The sequence below is a fragment of the Myiozetetes cayanensis genome, unplaced genomic scaffold (genome assembly GCF_022539395.1).
Source record: "Myiozetetes cayanensis isolate MyiCay16 unplaced genomic scaffold, myiCay2020 scf4, whole genome shotgun sequence".
Taxonomy (NCBI): domain Eukaryota; kingdom Metazoa; phylum Chordata; class Aves; order Passeriformes; family Tyrannidae; genus Myiozetetes; species Myiozetetes cayanensis.
In genome coordinates, this window is record NW_026087631.1 from 33,771,162 (window position 1) to 33,791,589 (window position 20,428).

The window sequence follows — 20,428 nt, forward strand, 5'->3', positions numbered from 1 at the left end:
CATCTGTGACACCATCTATTTCAGCTAAATATTTTACTTTTTTTTCCACATTTGCCATCCTGATATTAAAAGCAATCAAACCAGAAAGTGGTAACACACAGAAATGAACAACTGTGTCTCTACCTGGTTTCTTGCATGAGTAAAAAGAGATATCCCAGCACCTATGTGGTGGTGATGTGTGGGAATCACAGTCCCCCTGTTTTGGGAAGAGGATCTAAATCTGTAAGATGATACTATGCTGATGTGTGATAGTCAAACAGGTCATCTTTTAAGCACTCGCTTTCAAAACTGGCAGAGCAAAGGATCCTCACTTTTAGTTACTCTCCTGCTAGACTTGATTTCTAGAAAAATGCTGTTTCAAGCTACTTCATTACAGCTAAGGTTCAGGAAACAAAAGTTCAAGAAAAAGTTAAATTACATGACATTATATTAACATTTTTTGGGGGGGGGAGGTGATGATACAAACACATCTGTATACAGAATCCCAGAATGGGTCAGGCTGGAAGGGACCACCTCTGTGCTCCATCAGAGTCATCCCTGACCTGCTGGAAATTTTCTTCCTGATGAACCCCAGGATCCCACTAGCCTTCTTGGCCACAAGAACACGTGGCTGGCCAGGGACAGCTGGGACCAGGACACAAGGACCCCCAGGTCCTTCTTTGCTACAGTAAACTCATGCTCTTGACCTTCTCTGGAAATGATGGCATGTGTTTGTCATCTCACCTAATGACCACCTAATTTCAGTCAAACACTGGTTCTACAGACTAAAAAATAGAAGCATATTTTAGACTTGCACTCTTAGAACATTCTTCTTCCGAGAGTGGTTAAGATAAGGAGACATTGTTCAAGCCTTGAGTCTTTCAGTGAGACTTTTCAAAAATTGTCTATCACAAAACCGAGAACTGTTTGATGTTTTCAATCTAATCTTTTCCCTGCCAATTTCTGTAAGAGGAATTTTTTGCAAAAATGGAGACATAAATAAGGACAATCTCATGGAAGGGTAACTTTTAGTTATAGACAGTAGATAGAGAAATTAATTTATTTTGTCTTTTGATTCTTAATTTCAGAAGACAATGAAGGATATTTTATGAATGTGTTTGTCATTATTCAACAAATACTCAGCCAAGTACTTTCACAAGGCTCAGGAGATGTTAATCATTTGAGCGAACCTTTTGTGTTCTGTAATAACATCTGAGGTTGAAGAAATTGTTTGAGTGGCATAGTCTTTTAATCCATCACAAAGCCACCTGTCCCCTGTGTGTGTACTGATCTAACTCTTCACTCCTCTTGTGTCCATCTCAAACCTTGGCCTCTCTCCCTGTACAACTAGTCTCATAGCAACTAACAGATTATTCTCAAATATGGCAATATATGTGGGAAGGATTGTTTTCATGCACTCCTGCTTTGCCACTTGTCTTTCACCCACAATTTTGTCATGTTGTGGGCATAGTCTTAACAGTTGTCCTAATTATGTGTAGCATTCCCATCTCAATCAGAAGTACTAATTACATCAGCAACTTTAGTGTGCTTTTCATCCTCTATAAACTGACAACCAAAAAATCCAACAGTGACTGGAAAAGACACTTGCAGATATATGGGAAAAACAAAAGGGTGGCATGGGCAAGGATAATAGGTTGCTGTGGCAGCCAGGCTCCTTGGAAAAGACAATTTTAAGTAGGTAAACATTCATTATGATAACTTTGACCACGGAAAAAAGGGAGTACAGATGTGTATTTTAATACAGGTTGTGCACCATTTGGGAGCACTATTATCACTTGCTGACTTTATTCTGGTAGAGGAACTAAGTAGCTTTAATTTCCCACTGTGTTGAAATAAGCTGGGAATGTGCAATGCTGTCTCACAGTAGGAATCTTTCAGGGACAGGGAGCTCTGAACTCTTGCATGTTCCCTGCTATTTCAGTTTTTGCTTTAGCCCCCATCTTTCAAAACTAAAGCAGATAATTTCTTCATCTGAGCAATAGACTTGCCATTTTCTGGCACATTTTCTCCCTACTTACCATTTGCTTACTTACCTGAGGGACCTGGAGGGGTTCAGCCTGAGGAAAAGGAGGCTCAGAGGGGACTATATTCTTTGAGATTCTTTAAGAGGAACTGACTCTTTAGAAGCCTTCTAGACATTTGAGAAAGTTCTTTCCAGAAGTTATTAGCATTCTAGAGGCAGGAAGAGTATTCACAAGTTCAAAATATATGAAGAAACTAATAACAGCAATAAACAACCTTGGTGTTTCTTAGCTAAGCTTAGATTTCAGATCGTTAATATTCATTTAATCAATACATGGGATGTCGTTTCCAACATTAATAGTTCTATAATTCTATGACTTATTTGTCTAAGAAGGTCCATAGGACCTAAACAAAGCCCAATGAAATCAGAATGGTAAGTTTTTCCAGTTGTCCTCTTTGGCTTTGAGGGAAGGTCATATTTGTCACCAGAGTTGTTAGCAGAATGCATCTGCCAAAGTGTCATGAAATCAGATGGAAAGTGTGTAAGAGAAATTACCTCTGATATTTAAAATTATTTCACAACCAGAAATTTGTCTGAGTATATTTTCATTGTGATTTTAGTATTGTATCTTATTAATTCATTTCTTTTTCCTGAAGAAGGGGGATTTCATGTAGCATTAAAAGAAAAGTATGTGTTCGTTTCTGTGACCTGAGTCTGACATCCTGTCCTCTAAATCCTACTGATCAGAGCTATGTTACAAGGGGCAATACATACAGATATTTTCGGACATTTTTATTTACATATTCTTGGACTGATTCTTTAAGAAATATTATAGGCATTCTTGGGAAATTCTTTCCAGGAGACATTAGCATCCCAAAGACAGGAGGAGTATTCACAAGTTCAAAGTATATGAAGAAACTAATAATAGCAATAAGTGACCTTGGTGTTTCTGAGCTGACCTTAAATTTCAAATAGTTAATACTCATTTAATCAATACCTTGTAAAAATGAAATTTTGCAGGGCCACAAACCTCTGAAAGACATGAGATTGATTATAGGCCTCTTCTTGAGATGACAGTCTCAACATGCCAGTATTTGAATAATTCATATCATCCAGTTAATTGCATTCATAACAACTACCTTTGGGACTAAAATAATGGCTTAATAGTAAGAAGGAACAGACTAAGCAAGTTTTTATTCTGTCTAATTATGTAAACTCTCTGAGGCATAAATTGAAAGTTCTCAACAAAAGCCAAATGAAATAGGTGTTTTTTGATAATTCCCATAACATATGTTCCTCCACATTAGCATTTCATGGGCCAAAAAATCTTTGCATTTTTGTTTTCTATACAAGCAGGGTTTAACCTACATTCTGATCTTTTCACAGAGAGGCAAATTAAATTAGTGGGTCACTTTGCATCTCTGATTCAGCCTGCCTAATTTGAATCATGTAAATAAGTCTTTTTGATGATGGCAAAAGTGATGTGTAGCTTTTAAAGGATTGGCTGGGGCTGAGATGTAGTTGAGTACAGTAAAGCTGTGAGACTGTTGTTACCTTGAGGTGTGACAGACTGAAAACAACATGATTAGGAGGATGAGTTTGCAGAAGTTTTAATAGCAGAGTTATGAAAATACTTTGCTGGACCCACATCCACTTAACTGAAACAAAGTGGTTTGGGATCAGAAACTTTTTTTAAAAGTATTTATATATTAAGTATATATTTATTATAAATATACACATTGAAGTATTTCTATAAAGTAAATACGTAATAAAAGTATTTCACTTGTTTTTCCTCACGTACAATCCTACAGTCACGTTAGAAATTATTATTTGTATCAAACAACCGTATTAGTTCTCCTAGGCTATTAGAAGTCAATAATTTACATTGCAGTGTGAATATTAAAAGGTAAAACATATTGGCTTTTCTCCATGTAACAGTCCTTCTTCCATCATGTCAGCAGCAGCTGTGGTGCTACCATGGATAAATCACTGTGTTGGCTGAGCTGGGCTCTAGTTAAAACACGTATCAGTGCCACTGTACTGACTACATTAATGCCCTCAACTAAATCCAGAGCAGCTCTGCTGACAGTGCTGATTAGGAGAGTATCAAAAAGCCACAGACATGAAAGATAGATGAACACCCTGTGCTCGGGTGTCAGCAGGGCTTTGCAACAGGGAAATTAATAGTAAGTGACCTGCTGCAACCTCCCCACTCCTCATCACATGCAAGTCCAGCTCTGCAGCTCCTAATGTGGCATCAGGATGAAACAGCAGTATTCAGCTCTGTTCAGGGGCTCCAGAGCTTGGAGATTGAAAAGGAAGCATGGGAGGGAGCTTTAAGACTCACTGAATTTCCCAATATCAAAGGAATTGTCTCAGGTTGTTGCTTTCCAGAGTTTATTACAAACATTTCTATTGGCAAGTGTCCCTATTTTTCACCCAAAATGCTTTTGTGGGAGCTTTCTATCTAGCCCTGTTGAAATTATGACTTAAAAAAAAAAAAAAAAAAAAGAGACAGAAAAGATTACATTTCAATCCTTCAAAAACTGATGAGATCATCAGGGAAAGGTTGTTGTAATAAACCTTTTAATGCCGGTAGAACCTTCATTTCTTATTCAATCTTATTTTTATATAAGTAATGGTGAGTAGCAGTAAAAATATATTTACTTTGTGCTAGAAAAGACAAAGAATTATTTATGAGAATGCTATTCTATCTCATAACTGAAACAGGTAAACACCCTAGTTCTCCATGAAATTAATTTCTGTTTATGAATGCAAAACTATATTTAAAGTCTCAGAAACCCAAGGTTTCATGAAGACTTTAATTTGAGCATTTCTGGCAATCTTACTCTTAAAGATTACTTCAGGTAAACCTGTTTTGTATGAAGTGTTAGTGGTATTGTTGCTAACAGAGTGACAACAAAGGAGGGGAACATGGTTATGTATTCTGTCCAGGAGCATCAGGTAGGGTGTCTTCCTAGAGTCACTCTGTCCCTCTTCTCTCCATTATGTAATAATATAGATAAGACAGGTGCAACCTGGTGGTTTTTTATCTTTTTTTGTCAAGTATATAGCTTCTGCAAACTGAACATACTGATATTTGATCACAAATTGAAGAGGGAGATGAACAGCTTCCACCTGTGCTGTCCCTAATCCCTGCTGTTCAGTTTCATTCACATATTATGATTGTGAGTTTAGTCTTTTTTTTTTTTTCCTACAGCTCTAAGGTTTGTTAAGCACACTGAGAAGTTATTTATGGTGTTTGTTTTGTGGAACCCTTTGGACTCTTTAGAGAAAACAAGCTCCCACATTTACTCCCAGCTACAAGTGGATCTGCACAAACACATGTAAATTTGCAGGACTGGCTCTGAACTGCCTTTGAAAATGGTACACTCTACAATCAACAGGAACTCATAGAAAATTACCTTGCTAATATTACCACTTTCTCTTGGGGAAACACTCTTTTTCATTTGTTTTGTTTTCTTTGCAATATGGATTTTTTCCGGTTCCAGTAAAATTTAGGTTTGATATGTCTTCATCAGTGTAGACAACTGAATTATTTAGCATCTCAAAACAGATTTGAGTGAGTCATTGCAGTCAAAACCATTACTATAGCAGTGAAAATTGTCTAATAGATAATTAGTCCTATAGAATCAATGCTGACAGCAGTAAACATGGCTCACTGGTTAACTTTTTCTCCTCCTATTGGGAAAGGCCATGACTCTGTAACCTGTTGGGATCATCAAAGTTGTCTAATCATGGAATTGGGAGTATTGGGCTGGCTGAAAGGAACAGGATTAGAAGAAATTTCAGGGACTTCTTAAATTAATAGGAGTTGATTTTGTTCCCCAGCTCTTGGGCACACCCTGCACTGCTGGGTGAATTAGGTCCCATGGAAGTTACTGGATGCAGGAGACTCCTGAGCTGCTGCTGAACAGAGGTCAAGTGTCAAGTCTGAATTCATTGCTCTCAAAATAAAACTAAATTTAAGTAGGGCTGATAAAAGTGATCAGACTCTTTTTTTTCTTTCCTTTTTATTTTCTTTAAGTTGATTCCTCAAATGTCTACACAAGTATCTTCTTCTTACAAGGTTTTTACTGTGCATTACTGCTTGAATTACTGGGATAAACTCCTCAAAACAATGATCTTCTATCATCCTTGATTTTTGTCCTGTTCGTTTAGGTAATTATAAGGGATCCTTAATAAGTAAATAAGCTATTACTTTTTCTGAAAAGATATGTTAAGGTCTTATTCTTGTCTTGGTGACTTTCACCTCTTTGTTTTAAAACACAGTCACCCACGTAATGAAAATATATGACTTTCTATCCCAGATCTGAATCCACAAAGCAGAGCTTTCTGAACTGTTTTTCTTCACAATGGCCACAGGAAAACACCTTTGGAAAAGCTTTTACTGCTAAAAGAGGTAGTTCACATTTCTTCACAGCTTCCTACTGAAGTACATTAAGTAAGAAAGATTTCATCCCGTGCTTAGTTATAGTCATTGCCACAGTTGTAATATTACAATTTTTGCTAAGCTCTTGCTTGAAAAATTTAAAACACATAAAAGGACCCAAAGACCCCAAGGGACAATTAATTTCTGCTGTATCCATATGCACTGGCAGGAGCTACCAGAGCTTCCAAAATATGACATTAGAGTAGTTGGGACTTCTATATAAGCAAGCCAAAGGTATTTGGAAACATTTCACCCCACAACCCCTGCTTCACTGGGATTTTCCTGCAAACATTGACAGTATACAGAGAGGTGTAATTGCAAAACAAGTCATCCTGGTTTTATTTCTTATGTTATATTAAGTTCAATAATGCTTAAAGGCAAACCTCAGTTTGTGACTTGGAGGATGGGTACTGATCAAGAACTCCTCTGAAAAGAAAGATTCTGTTTGTGTGTTTATCGGGATGTATATTAAATGATTATTTAAAAATTAGATTTTTTTGCTTTCATTCTTGTGATTATGTGACCAAATCTTCCCTTCATTCAGTGGGCCTTTTTTTTTTCTTTTTTTTTTTAGTTTTAACTATAGTATTAAACTCTTTGAGAGATTACTGTTAGGTGGGGGGTTTTTGTCATTGTTTTGCTTTTTGAAGTGCAGTGGTTTATTTCTTGTGCATTGGATGTGGAGACTGGGGTGGAGAAAGGAGCCAGTGTGGGAATAGGTCATCCAGTGATTAAAGTCATGATTTCATTACAAAATTGCTCTTTGTGGGTAAACAGGAGAGAAAAGAATCCCCAAAAATTCTCATCTGAAGAAACTCCCCAAGGTTATTATCTGGAAAAAAAAAAATTTGTAGTTAAGCTGAAAGAATATTAGTGATATGCATCACTGGATCAGTGAAAATTTATTTGGTGCTGTATTATACCTTCTTTTTCCCATGCAGTGAAATGTGAAGTTACTACCCGTCAGCAAATAATCAATGACTGGTCTGTTTGAATGTGCTTTCTAATTTGTTTTTGGAGATGGTATTCACTTCATTATTATTTTGTAAATACGTAAAAAAATGCCTGTTTATTAATATTTTGAAATTCCATCTAGAGAGTGAAATATGCATAAGAGACTTCCATAAATGTTTAACTGGTTACTATTCCATGTTAACTATATTTTTAATGTAGTTAGGGGACTTACAGTCTCTGTAGCTGTCCTTTTACGAATATAACATATTTGTTTGGGTTTGTTTTCCCCTCTGGGAGATCAGGAACTAGGGAAAAGAAGGTTTTCAAGACTGTAAAAAGGCATGGATCTCTTCTAATTTATACCTGTTTAAAATCCTGGAATGAGTCCATTCTCTCCACTGGAATTGAAAATGTTCCTCAGCTTTCCCTGGTCTATGTGGGAAAGATCCTGTAAAAAAATCTGGTCTTTAATAGGAAGCTTCTCCTCTCTCGATGGGTCTAAACCTCTAAAATATGCATTGTTATTCAGAAGGTTTGTGAGTACTTATTAATTTCTTATGGGGAGAACTATGGTAAAACTACACTGAAAGCCAACTATTTCAGAAAAGCGGCAGAGAGATAGCCCCAATCCCTCACGTTTCCCACTGTGTGCACAGTGAGATATTGAAACACTGAAGTCTGGTCATCTTACATCCTTAATAAAGGTTAGATTATATTACCATGGGGGAGAAAGTCTTCAAACCACACTGCAAAGAATAAAGAGATTAAGGTGTTTGGACAGCAGATACCTGATCTGTCTCCAAGTCCCCATCTACCTGTGCTAGGGCTGCTATTCCAAACAGTGGGGATTGCACTGGGCCAGCTCCACTAATTGGGGAGCAGAGATAAGACTCATTTGGAGGAGCAAGTGCTAACATCGTTCAATGCATTATTTACCTGGTCCCAGTTGCTTGCTCTCCAGTATTTCCATTCACCTTCTCTTTTCACACACTTGCACTCAGCTCTCATGATGTGACAGCTCTTTGTTAAGCTTCATTTGGTGCAAAAGTTGTAGATTTCAGCTGCCCAGCAGGGGTGGGAATGTAGCTGCCACAGATTGGCTCCATCACAGCTGACAGTGCCAGCATTTTTTGGTTTGAATACCACATTCTGAACTTTTGGGGAATATAGCTGTCTTTCCATGTACATAGATGGATAAAGAAGTCAAAATTAAGGTTGTTGGAGTACTGTTGAGCTCTTGATTTGTTGATTCTGAACATCTTAATTTTGTACTTTGAAGTATTACCATCAACTCAGACAAGTACACAGGGCATGTTCACATCCACTAACTGATATTTTGCTATTGACTGTTTTAGGATTAGAATTACAACCTTGATCTGTAGATATATGAATTTTCAGTGAGAATCAAGAAAAAGTATACTTCATTGCTTTCAGATCTTCCATGTATCTTCACCATCACAAAGAAATTTTACCTGAATTTAACTTAGGATCTTTTGTATGGTATTGCAAATTGGTTTCTAATAGAACAGAAGATACAGCCTCTGGTAAATTATCATGCTGTTGCATTTACCTTTCAGGAACAAAATATATATAACAGTAACCCTCTGTGCCAGAAATATGCAATATCCCAATAATACACCAGTAGTATTCTGTATAACCATAATATATGTATATATTATATGTGTACCCATACACATGAAATAAGCACAGTCCAGGCTTTTGGTTCAGTTCTTTTCCATTCATTGTGTGCATTTGTATATCAAAGTAATGAAAGATAAAAGGAATTAATGCAAGCGTAAAAGTAGTAATTTAAATGTTAAGGCTATGCTTTCTCCTGTCATTTAAGAAAGGAAAGAAAAAAAGAATCAAAGGAATGAAGGATCAGAATTGTGTCCCTCAGATAGTGATAAAAACGTACTGTTATTTCAGATAAACCTGCAGAAGAAGATGAGAGTCACTGGAGTTATAACTCAAGGTGCCAAGAGGCTTGGGAGTCCAGAATATGTAAAATCCTATAAAATTGCATACAGTAATGACGGGAAGTCGTGGACAATGTACAAAGTAAAAGGCACAAAGGAAGATATGGTAAGATTAAGTCATCTGTATCTGAATACCTCTTATGTTTTAGCTGCGTTTAGAAGCTAAAACATAAGAGGTGTCAGTGGTACATAAGCCTAATTGCCTGGAAGTATGATATAGGTTTCATTGTCATTATTTTTCTCTGAATTAAAAAAAAATAGCATCCACAAATTTGCACTCTCTGTCTGCTAAGAATTTCTTATACTTTAATTGATGGTTTTATAAATACTGTTTCCCCAAGCTAGAATAATCCTGTTTATTGCACTTAACTGATTTTCATTTTAATTAGTTTATCAGTAATTACTCATTACTCTGTTTTCACTTTAGTTTTATTACACTGGCAGATTAGCGTTAACCCTTGAAAACACAGAACCCATTCATCAATGCTAATCTCTGTGCTGCACAAACAGTATCATCCAGTGGGATGTGTTTACAGTTTACAGTTACCAATTATTTTTGATAGAGTCATGCATACAAAGGAGGAAAAAAAAACCTTTACTGTGTAAGTTTACACAGAACTAACACACTGTGAAGCATTAGACATAGCTTCTCTATTAGAAAATTAAAATGCTGTGTGAGGAGGTATATAATGAGGGAAGAAAACACAGTACAAGGATATCTGGTTAGAGTGAGGGGTGAATAGAAGAATGCTGATAGGTTTAATTCAGCTCCCCCTGTGATCAGTGGGACGGTTACAGTCACTTCAGTAGGAGCTGGATCAGGTTTTTGAACTAGAGGGGAAAAAAATAAATGCTAATCAGCATAAATAATTGCAGGCCAGATTGAATTGGACTATTTAATACACTAATTAGAGAAGAAGGCATAATTTACTTGTATTAATAGCTTCAGCTTTTGGGAGTGACAAGATAGAAGCCCTGGTTCAAAGATGTCATGATGTGACCTAAAGGCAGGACATAGTGCTCAAAAACTTGTGTCAGGCACTAGAGATGCCGAAACAGCTGCTATTTGGGTAAAGCTTGCAGGGGTAGTCAGAACAGATGCTTTCAAAACAAGGAAATTATCTGAACCTCCATTAATCCTCCTGGCATGTTTTTGTAAGTGTGCTATTTTGTTACAGGTGTTCCGTGGGAACGTGGACAACAACACCCCTTACGCCAACTCCTTCACCCCGCCCATCAAGTCCCAGTACATTCGACTGTACCCTCAGGTGTGCAGGAGGCACTGCACGCTGAGAATGGAGCTCCTGGGCTGCGAACTCACAGGTGGGACTCCTGCAGTCATCAAGCACGGGGCAGGTCTAAACTGTGCACACGTTTTATCCCTGGCAAAATGTAGTTTTCTTTGTGCCTGAGTTTGTCCACATAGTCAGTCACCTCTTTTTGTGTGGATTGTACAACCAGCAACACTTAGCTAAGTGATGTCAGTGACAGTAGGGCAGTAATAGTAGTAAGGCAGTGTTGTGTCAACCTAACAACACTTGGTAAATTTTTCTGTGTGCCTCTAGTTATACATGACCTAGACAAGCTCATTTGTGGCAGTTTTAATGAGTATCGATGGATATTAGGACCCATAATGTACCACACTGAGCAGACCACGAGACAGGAAGTCTGTAACTCACAAGTGCACTCAGAACAGCCTAAACTAAGGGTTGAAAATGGTTCCTGAGACCCTAGAGCTGGTTGTTCAGTGCCATATGTTGGAGCAGCAGGGATCAAGCCTGATGTGGGTAATTCCTCCTAGCTGCTGGGTGACACCACCAGTTTGCTCTGTGACACCCTCCGGAGGACAAACATTCTTCCACTGCCTTCCAGGGCTACTCAAAGTGCAACAAGACACATTTGGCTGGGTTACTTTAATCAAGATTTCAGTTTGGATTTGTTCTGTGGATTTAGCAGGAGCAGGGATTGCATCTTGCAGAAAAAGTAATGAACAATTGGAGCCAATATAAACCCTCTTAAGATTCGTAGTGTAGCTCTGAAATGTAAAGCCTGACCTCCATCCACTCTCAGCATGAACCATGTTCTCTTACAAATTCAGTAAAGCATGTAAATTTTTTATATTTTTCAAGAGATAAACCTTTTACTGGTAGGAGCACTCCACTGAATTCATTTAGGAATGATTTTTATGTGGCTGTCTGCTTACTGTACAAACAATAGTCATCCAGTTCACGAATGATACATCAAAACAGATGGAGTTAAATAACTCTCAGTCCTCTAGTGGCATCAAAACCAGATCAGAAATGAAAAGTTAATGCATTATTCTCAGTGTAGTCCTTTTCCAATACAGATAGGTATAAAAGTAAATAGAAATTTCTGTCTAGCTGCTTTAGTCTATTAGATTTATTTTTTTTTATGTCTTCCATTTCTGGAACCACAATTTAGAGTAAGTCCTTGCCAGAATGACCAGGAATTGTTTTGCTCAAAGAACTGTGAAAGCTACTGAAGTGAATTCATTTCAGTGGTGTCCTAACAGTTTCAAGGTCATCATTTCTTAAAACTGTAGGCAGCCAATGCTCAGCAGAACAATTTCAGCCTTACTTGAAGAACAGTAGAATTATAGAGACTAATTCACTTATAATTCCAAGTGATCTGTCTTGGACAGAAAAGCGCTTTGAGAGCTCTGGCTTCTCTAACATGTCCTGGTGCTAGAGGAGAGAGTCACTGCAGAACAGAGGGAGACGTGAAGCACCAGATCATCATAAAAACTAATTCTTTCTTAGGACAAACTTCAGCAAAATATTCAATAAAATCTGCTTTAGTCTCATAAATAGCTTTACTCACGAGGACCCACAGTCAGACCTTATTGAAAACCACGATCAATGATAGTGGAGTTGGCCATCGATAAATTAGGCATTAATTTTCATGGCCTTGTGTTGCTGCCTCACTTGTGTTTTGGGCATCTCTGTGTCCTAAATTCCCTTCCCTCCATAGAATATTGATGTGAGGGGAGAAACAGATCACAGCTACTGTTTGTTAGAATGCCTTTATTCATTAAGCTGTTATTAATACTGCATCAAGCTACTGTTTTTAAAAACAGATCACTGTTCACACAACACAGTCGCTTACTCATGATTCAGTCACAAATTCAAACATCTGCCTCCATGCAAGCAGTCTCCACCAAATGCTGTTGATAATCGTGCATGTTAGTGCCTATGTACCAATTCAGCCAGCTCTTGGTGTTCTGAGTTTCTCAGTTCTTGCAGAGAGATGTTGGTCCCCAGAACTTGAACATCCATGTGACACCCACAGTGTCTCCTGAGAGTGTAACTTTCATCTCCTTTGGAAATGTTGCTCCCTGATAACTCTTTCTCTATCTTAACAGTATCTATAGGTACCATTTACACAAATGGGGACCTTTACAAAAGGGGACTTCATAACACCTGCCTTTAATACCAGATTCCACTTTCATTGTTTGTCTTCACCAATATCTAGTCGGAAAAGGAATCCTATGGTCATTATATCAAGGCCAGGTTGGATAGGACTCTCAGCAACCTGGTCTAGTGGAAGGTGTCCTTGCCCTTGGCGGAGGGTTGGAACTGGATGAGCTTTAAGGTCCATTCCAAGCCAGGCAATTCTATGATTCATTAATATGAAGAAAAATGTTAAAATCTCTCAATTTTTAGAAAAGAAAAATATCACAGTATTAATCAAAACTAAACCACATTTGCTCTCAAATAATTGACATATGCTGCTTTTGCCAATACTACATGAATTTTTGTCCAAGACAAGATGCATGCAGACCTTTGCAAGCACATACATCTGTGAGCTTGCCTTCATTGCACTGGATATTTAAGATTTCCTTTCAGGGTTTGAGCTTTCTTGAAAGAAGAGCTAGACAAAGGTCATGGTACAGGATTCAGGCTGAAGAGTAAAAGATTGTACCCTTGGGAGAGTCAACAATCCACACACTTTCGTGTGGATTCTTTCAATTTTCAGATGCTAATCCACACTCATCCTCATTATTTCCTTGCTCCTGTTTCCCCAAGCTAGACCAAATAAAAAGTATAATAAGTTATACCTAGATAGAATTAAACATACAGAGGCATCAGGTATTATTTATCAAAGATGGAGATATCCAAAGCATCTCAAACATTCTGAGTTAAGATGCTCCACTGGGCATAGCCGTAAGTATGTCTGCATGAGCTCTTACAAACTTTACAGGTGGCAAAAATGTGAGTGGAAACTGAATTACCAAGTCACAGGGACATGGCAAAGCAAAGTGAAAAATACAGAACAGTGAGGAGGAGATGTTCTGGGGAGACATGAGCATTGTAAGTGCATTTCTGTGAGGTATGACTATCTGCAGACACAAAGTAGACCATCCAAATAGTCATCGTCTACTGCTGTTGGAGCTGGGAAGAGATAGGGTCTGCTGTTGCTCTCTGTGACACAGCACCAAGGGTGTTGTGCTGCCACCCATGTGCATCATGTTTGTCTATTCTGTTTCTCATTGTTCTTCTCACTTTCTCCTGTTACCTTTAACAACTGTCTTCCCACTCCCTCTGGGGCCATGGGGGAGGCAGGCAAGTGTAAAATCCCATTAATTCATCCACGCATGCACAGACAGATACAGTTGTTGTTTCATAAATCAATAATAGTGCTCAGAAAAGATAGAACTATTTTCGATGGATTGGGCCAGCACTGAAACACAACTTTGACAGCACCTGCTTTTGTGTCAGGAGCCTCCTTCAGATTCCAGGGATGAAACATCCCTGCTGACAGCCCTTATGATCCTGGAGTGATACTTCAGAATTTAATAACAAGGAAAGTCCTTCTCTAAAGCAACAGATTAGTCTGTCTCATTTGTACTCTCAATTGCTCCCTCCCACTCCCAGGAAAATTGTTTTGTTGTTGTTTTGAACTAGGCAGTCCATTCTACAGACAAAGCTGTGCAATTTCATTTGTACACTGAGAATCAGTTCTGAAAGACTGGTTTTTTTTTAAAAAAAAAAAGTTAACTTTGTTTTCTCACATTTATAATTTCTTTGTTTGACTTTTTTAAAAATTTAATGTGAAATGTCAAAATTCAAAATTTAAATACAGAAGATACTGCATTAAAGATCATGTTAACATTATGTATCTCTGGTAATGTGTATTTTCTCCTGATGTTAGCTACCTTGAAGGGCCTATGGTCTTACCTTCCTGATTGAATGTCTCCATAATTCCACTTAATTCTGCGTATTAAACCTATGGGAGAAACAGAATGTAGAGTCTTTGGCTACTGGGCTAGGAAGGAAATGAGAAAACTGATTTTTTTTTTGCTGTTATCATGGAGAACAGAGAAAGGAGAAGCCCAAGATCTATATTTTGCTACAACCAAAATGGCTCAGTTATGTAGGACATCCACAAACAAATAAGCCATTAACTCTTGATTTCTCTTAAGTGATAATTTCCAACTATTCTTTCTCCTTCACAGTTATTTTTCTGAGGTCTTCTGCTCCTTCAGCGGGTTTTGTACTTTCTAGCTTTCTAGCCAGATGTCAAGTAATTTTAGAATTGTAAAAGATACTTGTTAACATTTTACTTCAGCAGTGGCTTTATGAAAAATTAATATTTCATCAGTAGGCAAGCACATGTTTGAAGTAGAGTGACGTAAAAGCATGAGAAAATCAAGCTGAACAGGGGAAACAACAGGAAGCCGTTGGATGGGAAAATAAAACCAAGATAAGCAGAGACAAAAGCCATCTTTTCAGTTTGTTTGTCTTCAAAAAAAAGGATAAGACAAGTTGAATTCTCTATCTTGCTTTTGACTCACCCAAGCAATTGTTGAAATAAAGTCCTCAATTTGGCTATTTTTCATTTATTTGTTCCTTCAACAATAGTTAGTCTTGATTAAATCCTTTTCTTCAAGAACTCCTGGGTTTTTTTCCACAACAGAAAAATCTAAACCACTCACAGAGATAAGTAGATAGAGCCCCTGACATTATCTTGCTGTTCCAGGTTGCTCTGAGCCCCTGGGGATGAAATCAGGACACATACAGGACTTTCAAATCACTGCCTCCAGTGTTTTTCGTACACTCAACATGGACATGTTCGCTTGGGAGCCCAGGAAAGCCCGGCTGGACAAGCAAGGCAAGGTTAATGCCTGGACGTCGGGCCACAATGACCAGTCACAGTGGCTGCAGGTAAAGTTTCATGTGCATTTGTCTCCTTTGTGTTTCAGTTGTGGGAACAGTTCTCTGGTTTAGGGTTATATTTGTATTCTTCTGTTTCTGAGTGTAACCATCCTACCTCTGCAACGTGTAGGTGATGAAGTTCTGGAAGCTCAACTGATCTTCATGTCTCTGGTACCTCAGTTGCAAAAAACTCTGCTGGGGGGATGCCTCTGCTATCCCCAGCAGCCACAAATTTTCATTTGTTAATGAACAAAAACAGTAGTTACAGATCTGTTTCACTGAATTTTCCTCTTTTGTTAAGACACACTAATTTTCTTTTCGTCCTTTCTATCCTTCCAAAGCTCCTTGCAAAAGCATGTTTACTTTCAGCTTTGTGCACTGTAGCAAATCTTGCTCATAGAAATTATCTTTGTCTAATCGAGGATGCTCAAAACCACCTCCTGACACAACTGGGGCCAGAAAGACTGATTCAGCACACAAATTCATTATAAAGCTGTGCATAGAGGTTGTTTTCAGCCCAAGAGTGATTTATACAAGTCACTAATGTGAGAGATTGCAATAAATCACCGGTGTGGAAGCCTATTTGACCAGTCGGTGACACATTTACATTTTTTGAACTGTTGAAAATAGCAGTGTTGTCAGTCAGCTGCCAGTTTGCAGTGCAGTTCTCAGTGGGAATCCTCAATAGCACTAGACGTGACTACAAACCCCCTGCATTCTTTTCACATATAAATTATGACATATTAGTTTTTTTACCTACAGTTGCTAAGCAAGTTAAGAATACGATTACTATTTTTGTCTCCCAAGTTTACAACACTTTGCAGAGAGGAAGGAGCAGTTGCCTCATCTGTTTAACTTTGGAATTACTGAAGATCCTGGAATTTGCCAAAAGCTTTTTTTTTAGAGCAGCTTGTTGAAGCACCAGTTAGCAACTTCTGAAGAGAAGGAAAAATTTATTGTTGTATTTTATGGTGGAAAAGCAGATGAAAATGTTTCTCCACATGAAAGAGAGGCAGTTGTGTCATGTTTAGCCCCATTAAGGAAACCAAGGGTGTGCAGAGACTCAACAGAAATTTCCTGCTGTGTGTTCTTGCTCCTGTGGGTAACAGTGGGTTTTTAATTAAGTACAGATGGCAAGGGCCTGCAGAGTTAATCTTCATATTCTAAAATTCTTCATACTGTTTTAAGTCTGACTATATTTGAATTAATCTGAACCTGCAAATTTAGTCTGAGCACTTGCACAGTGTCCTTGAAGTGTCAGGAATACTACTTATTTTCTGGTCAAAAAGAAAGATGTGAAGAAATACTCATATTTTAGTTAATTTATCATATGGCTGTATACTCAGTTCAGTAACTTCACAGGAGTATGAGCAATTTACCTTTTCCTGCAAATCATTCTGCATAAGGATAATTTAGAGGATCCTAACATTTCTTGTTTGGGGGAAAAAAAAAAAAAGCAAACCCCAAAAGGCACTAAAACCACTTGCTTTACTTGCTTTTTCAGTGCTTAAGCTGGTCATTAGCTTATACTGTAGGCTGGTTATTCTGAATTCAGTCCATGGGTAGAGATGGTCTCACATGCTTCAAGTGTAAGTAATGATTCTGTAACAAGGACATGTCTATCATTTGAATTCATCAGTTCATTTTTGTTCTCTTTGCTGGTAGTTCTCTGCTTTTTTGTTTCTTTGGGTGGGTTTTTTTTCCTTTAAACAGAGTGGTTTATATTGCAACCTTTTAAGACACTGACTGCAAATTTATCATCATGCTATTTCTGCAGAGTTTAATCAGAACACATTTGTAAGAAAAACCAGGTGGAAGCAAACTTATCTGTGTGCCCTGTTCCCTCAGTCATTATATATTGCAAGGACTTAGCCCAGTAGTGAGTGATTCCATGATATCCTAAAATAGGCTTAAAATAAGGCATTTAATGCAGATTTCTGGATTTTGCTAAAGTAGCTGGCCTAGCAATATGATATTTACTGTGTTAGCGTTCCATGCCTTTTGAATGTTCTCCACATGCCTTTCTTAGTTTATATTTTATAATTTTAACTAGAAAGACTATAAAGTTGGATAAAAGCCTACTGACTACCTTTAAAAATTACTGTTGTGGTATGTGGACTTGAAAAGATCTGTTCTCACCAGCAATTTTTGGGAGGTATCCTTACCTAAATGCCCCTGCTATCTACTATTTCTCTGTTTAAAAGCTTGTGTGTTGACATATATCTCAGGGCACCTGCTGTGATAATGGTTGCTGAGAGGTGATGTTTGCATCATGCTTAAATGCTACTTGCACTAGAGATAAATTCTTCTCTGTCATGAGCTGCGATTGTTTTACCCAGTTTTCTGTCAAAAAGGAAAACTCTGAGTCCTACATGTGTTTTAAAATGCAGCCATTAACAAGCAGGTTGTTTTAAGTGGTTTGGGTTGACGCATTCATAATGTAGCTTCTGAGGCAGGAATATGAAGTATTTTGTGTCTCCATGAGCAGATTGTGCATTTTCGGGTACAAGAATACTCGCCTGTATTGGTGCTGCAATTGTTGAAAATCTGTTGTGATCTAGACTCTGCAAATTCCAGATTCCCCAGACAATACTTCTTTACCCCAAACACCATCACTAGTGATGGAAGAAAGTATTTTTTTGATGTGAAGGGAAAGTTAAATAAATGAGATGACCAAAATCATGTTTTTCCAGCTCAGTTGTAACCTGGGGATGAATTCCCCCACATGCTTCCTCAAAGACACTCTTGTTCTTCCATTAAAGATGATACTGCTAGTTTTTGGAGTGCTTAGGCTCCTTCTGGGCACAATCCAGGTCTGTTACTCCATCTGGTAATCCCACTCCCCATTTCTTCAGTATCTGACATTAAAGGAAGTGTTACAGAACTTCCTGCTGTAAGCCCAGAAATGAGGCACTTAGTCTATAAAGATTATTGAAAATAAGTGCTACTGATCTTTCAGATGCTTGGAGACTGCTCTTGTAAATGAATTTTTGCCACTTCATATCTCATTTTTCTAGCCCAGACTGCCATTCAAAAGAATTAACGTTTTCCTCAAAACCCATATCCGCTCTACTATTAATTTTCTTCTCTCCCCTCCACCATCTTCTTTGCATAAATTGTTTTGTGTGTTATCCTATCCTAACTTTGCAATTGTACAACGGTTCTGTTGTATTTTATCTTAAAACTGGTGATATGGTTGGGTTTTTGAGGGCAACAGCAACATCATATTCTAATGTTTCTCCTGCTGATTGTGTGTGATCAGATCAACTAAGCACTGTTAAGGAGAAAAAACAGTTGCTGATAAAGAAAACAGATTGTTTGAAAATGAGCAAAGCAGCTGTTATACCTACTAATTTTAAAAAATGTTATGATTGCCAGCAGTATAACAGATTTGGGTTGGGTATTTTCCTATCAACCTAACCTCCAGTATTAGACAATATTACTGGGATTTTTTTAATCGATGCCATTGGAAAAGGATTGTCTTAGCGCTGCAATCAAAATAGTCTTTCAGTTTAATATATAACCATCTTTTTGACATCAAAATGCCTCGTTTGAAAGCAAAGGTAAAATTTTATTCCAAATAATTATCCTCTTTTTGTTATACATTTACAAAGCCATCTCTATCATGCCATCATTGGATCTACTCACATTCATTTTCTAGTATTTCTTTACAGTGTTTAAGCTTCTAAGTGGTCAAATGAGAGTGTTGTTGTTAAATTGCTGAGCCAGACCCAGCTTCTTCTCAGTTTGTTTTGGGCTTTTTTATAGAGGACTTTATAGTACTGGAAGTGGGTCTTTACTCTGTCAGCCACAGAAAGAGATGGAAAATTATTTTAAGCTAGGACACACATTTTTGAATGAGGAATGTTACAGAAAGTTAATCTTTTTAACTATTGGAAGAGAATGTTATTTTTAATCTAATATTGATTAGCTGAGCTTATTTTAATGATAGATGTTTGCTCTGTCCCTAAAAAAAAAATTTTCCTGTTTCTCGTGGTATTTGCTTCTTGTCTGTTACTGCACCTGACTCTTTCTCCTCCTTTTTGCTGTATTAACCTGTTTATTTGTAATGAATTTTAGAGGTTTTCTATATAGAAAATCACTATATTGTTTCCTAAATTATGAAAACAACTCCTAAGGAGAAAATTCTGTGGATTGTTTAATTATCTTTTGAATTGTGTCATTAGCAAAACACATATTAATATTGGTACTGTTTAAAGTAGCCAAATAAGTGATTTAAGTCTGGCCACTAGCTTAAATTATTTTAACACCCTATAGTGGGTTAACCCTGGCCAGATGCCAGGTACCCACTAAAGCCACTCTCTCACTCTCCCTCTGCAACTGGACAGAGGAGAGAGGGGAAAAAAAAAAACAGCTAAGGATTCATAAGTTGGGATAACAGCTGGGAGAGGTCACTTACTGATTACCTTCACAGGCAAAACAGACTCAAAGAGGGAATAGTACTTAAATTTATTACTAACAGGGTAAAAGCCAAAGAGTGAGAAATAAAACAATCTTAAAAACACCTTCCCCCCACCCCTCCTTCCTTCCATTTCTCCCTCCTCCTCCTCAGCAGTGCAGGAGGATGGGGAATGGGGGTTACGGTCAGTTGTCGTTCCTGCTGCTGCTCAGGGAGAGGAATCCTTCCCCTACTGCTCAGGGAGAGGAGTCCTTCCCCTGATCCTGTGGGATCCCTCCCACGGGAGACAGCTCTTGGTGGACCTCTCCAATGTGAGTCCATCCCTTAGGCAGCAGTTATTCCCACACTGCCATCCCGTGGGTCACTCCTCCATGGGTTGCAGTCCTTCACGAATAAGTGGTACCAGCGTGGGTCCTCCACAGGGGCCATGAGTCCTACACAGGAAAAACCTGCTCCAGCGTGGGTTTCCCTCTCCATGGGCTG

At 38.0% G+C, this 20,428-nt stretch overlaps 1 protein-coding gene across 2 annotated transcripts in view; it reads left to right on the forward strand.

The window, feature by feature from the left end:
- EDIL3 (EGF like repeats and discoidin domains 3) overlaps nt 1-20,428 on the forward strand; it is a 221,630-nt gene that overhangs the window by 158,648 nt on the left and 42,554 nt on the right. For both annotated transcript variants that reach the window (XM_050329114.1, XM_050329115.1), the window contains 3 exons: nt 9,300-9,455; nt 10,528-10,672; nt 15,350-15,534. In XM_050329114.1, the coding sequence (XP_050185071.1) occupies nt 9,300-9,455; nt 10,528-10,672; nt 15,350-15,534 (486 nt within the window). The remainder of the gene's footprint in view (nt 1-9,299; nt 9,456-10,527; nt 10,673-15,349; nt 15,535-20,428) is intronic.